Raw genomic sequence first — 2,636 nt, 5'->3', positions numbered from 1 at the left:
GCTGTGTCACCCAGGCTGGAGTGCAATGGCTCGATCTCAGCTCGCTGCAACCTCCGCCTCCTGGGTTCTAGCAATTATCCTGCCTCAACCTCCCAAGTAGCTGGGAATACAGGTGCATGCCGCCACACCTGTCTAATTTTTTGTATTTTATTAGAGATGAACTTTCACTGTGTTGCCCAGGCTGGTCTTGAACTGAGCTCAGGCAGTCCCGCCTCAGCCTCCCAAAGTGATAGGATTACAGGCATGAGCCACCGCGCCTGGCCAATTTTTGTATTTTTAGTAGAGGCAGGGTTTCGCCATGTTGGCCAGGCTGGTCTCAAACTCCTAACTTCAAGTGATCCACCCCCCTCGGCCTTCCAAAGCCCTGGGATTACAGACGTGAACCACCGCGCCTGGCCATGGCCCTCTTTTTCGGCATCAAAAAAACTTACTTGGGGTTAAACTGAAAGAATTTTATTCATCTTGACTGTTGAAAATCTCTGCTGTCTCTGAAACCAGTGTGAGACTATTTACTATATTCTCAAGTTTGCCCCTTTAAAAGTAAACCAACTTTCTTTTTTGAACTGAGTTATTTACGTGATCTGGATTTGATACTGGAGTTAGAGGTGGAGAGAACCTGTTGCCTATAGGATAATTCGTCTGGGGCGTGTCCTTCATCCAGCACCTTTTGGAAGAGGAGATTGTGTTTGTTTTGCCCTATGGGCATGCTTGTGATAAATAGCTTAATGGGGAGAATGGTCTCTATTGGTTTCAAAGTACAAATAAAACACTGTTTCTTGTTTATATTCAAAATAAACATTCCCATTTAACTCCTTCCTCTTGTCAGAATTGCCACTTCAGTTTGTCTTAATTTCCCCAAATGCAGTAGGCTCTTTTCCAAACACCCTTCTCTGTTTTATAATTTAAGCTTATAATTCTATTAGTAGGTTTTACTTTTGCCTGAGTTTCAGCATTTTAGGGCTAGTTTGCTTTATTAGCATTTTGTGGTTTGGAATGTACTTTGCAGGAACCATCACCATGCAAAACTGCACTGAACATTCTTTTAAACATGTTTCTGTCCCAGACCATAGTGGTTAAGTTTGGACTCTACTGATTTCAAAAACACATGTTCAATCCATAGTTAATTTAGAACACATTAATGTCATGTCAAGAGGTAGGCCAGGTGCAGTGGCTCATGCTTGTAACTCCAACACTTTGGGAGTCCAAGGTGTGCGGGTCACCTGAGGTCAGGAGTTTGAGACCAGCCTGGCCAACATGGCAAAACCCCATCTCTACTAAAAATAACAAAAATTAGCCTGGCATGGTGGTGGGCTCCTGTAATCCCAGCTACTCAGGAGGCTGAGGCAGGAGAATCGCTTGAACCCGGGAGCCGGAGGTTGCAGTGAGCCGAGATCATGTCACTCCACTCCAGCCTGGGTGACAGAGTAAGTCTCCATCTCAAAAGATAAATAGTAATAATAATAATAATAATAATACCATGTCAATAAGTAATATTACACCTTCCCTCCTGTCTCTCCTTGGCCCTTAGGTTTACCTAACAACAATAGTTTTCTGTGTAGCTTGGCTTGGGGTGTGCAGCTGTACTTCACTTCTGCACCTGTTTGTCAGACCTTCCTCCCCAGATTCATCCCCTTGCTGTCCCCTACATTCTTTGCATGGTCACAAGGACTTCCACAGGACCATACCAAAGCTGTAGATGTTAACAGCTCTTTTCACTGCATTTAGAAGTGAGCATTACCTAAGCATTTGGATATGTAGGTATTTTTTTGCAAAACACATTAATCAGGTTTTTCTAGAAGGCACAACAGTCTGAGTAGGGATGACACGCTATTTTTCTTTAAAATGAATATATTCCTAAATGTTCTCCTTGGATATATTTCTAAGCATTTTTCTTTTTTTCTCTCAAGTAAAGAATTAGGAAATCAACAGGAAAATATCAGACATTTTTCTCTTTCATAAATTTTGTTTGATACAAGCATGGAACACTTTGGTAAAAGAGCTACTTTATTTTGAGCAGATTAAAGAATGTGCTGATGAACCGGTTGGAAAAGGTTACATGGTTTCCTGCTTGGTGGATCACCGAGGCAACATCACTGAGTATCAGTGTCACCAGTACATTACCAAGATGACGGCCATCATTTTTAGTGATTACCGTTTAATCTGTGGCTTCATGGATGACTGCAAAAATGACATCAACATTCTGAAATGTGGTAGTATTCGGCTTGGAGAAAAGGTATCTAATACTACATTAGCTTCAACAAAGTGGTCTTAAAAATTCGGTATATGAAAAGCTTTGTATAACTGACGTGGGAAAAATTTAGGACTCGAGTGACCTTAAGTTGAAATTAAAGAAGCTTGTCCAGACAGCCCTAAGAGCTAAGGCTGGTTCACAGTGTATTTCATGTGTTTGTAGCAAAATATTTCAGTACTGTGTGGGAAGCAGAGGAATTAATACCTGCAAAGAGTGGTGTTATCGTCACAATATTTGACCAGCTGCTGGTTACGTATGATGTGCCTCTGGCAAATGAGAGACCTGAGTTCTCTAATCTTTTTTTTTGAGACAGAGTCTCCCTCTGTTGCCCAGGCTGGAGTACAGTGGTGGGATGTCAGCTCACTGCAGCCTCAGCCTCCTGGGT

At 42.2% G+C, this 2,636-nt stretch overlaps 1 protein-coding gene across 2 annotated transcripts in view; it reads left to right on the top strand.

Moving 5' to 3' along the window:
- Nucleotides 1-2,636, top strand: part of GLG1 (golgi glycoprotein 1) — a 195,431-nt gene that overhangs the window by 131,225 nt on the left and 61,570 nt on the right. For both annotated transcript variants that reach the window (XM_011976791.1, XM_011976790.1), the window contains one exon: nt 2,018-2,233. In XM_011976791.1, coding sequence (XP_011832181.1) covers nt 2,018-2,233 — 216 coding nt within the window. The remainder of the gene's footprint in view (nt 1-2,017; nt 2,234-2,636) is intronic.

The sequence above is a fragment of the Mandrillus leucophaeus genome, unplaced genomic scaffold, assembly GCF_000951045.1.
Source record: "Mandrillus leucophaeus isolate KB7577 unplaced genomic scaffold, Mleu.le_1.0 Scaffold17, whole genome shotgun sequence".
In the NCBI taxonomy this organism is placed as follows: Eukaryota; Metazoa; Chordata; class Mammalia; order Primates; family Cercopithecidae; genus Mandrillus; species Mandrillus leucophaeus.
This window is presented reverse-complemented; position numbering and strand designations above follow the sequence as displayed.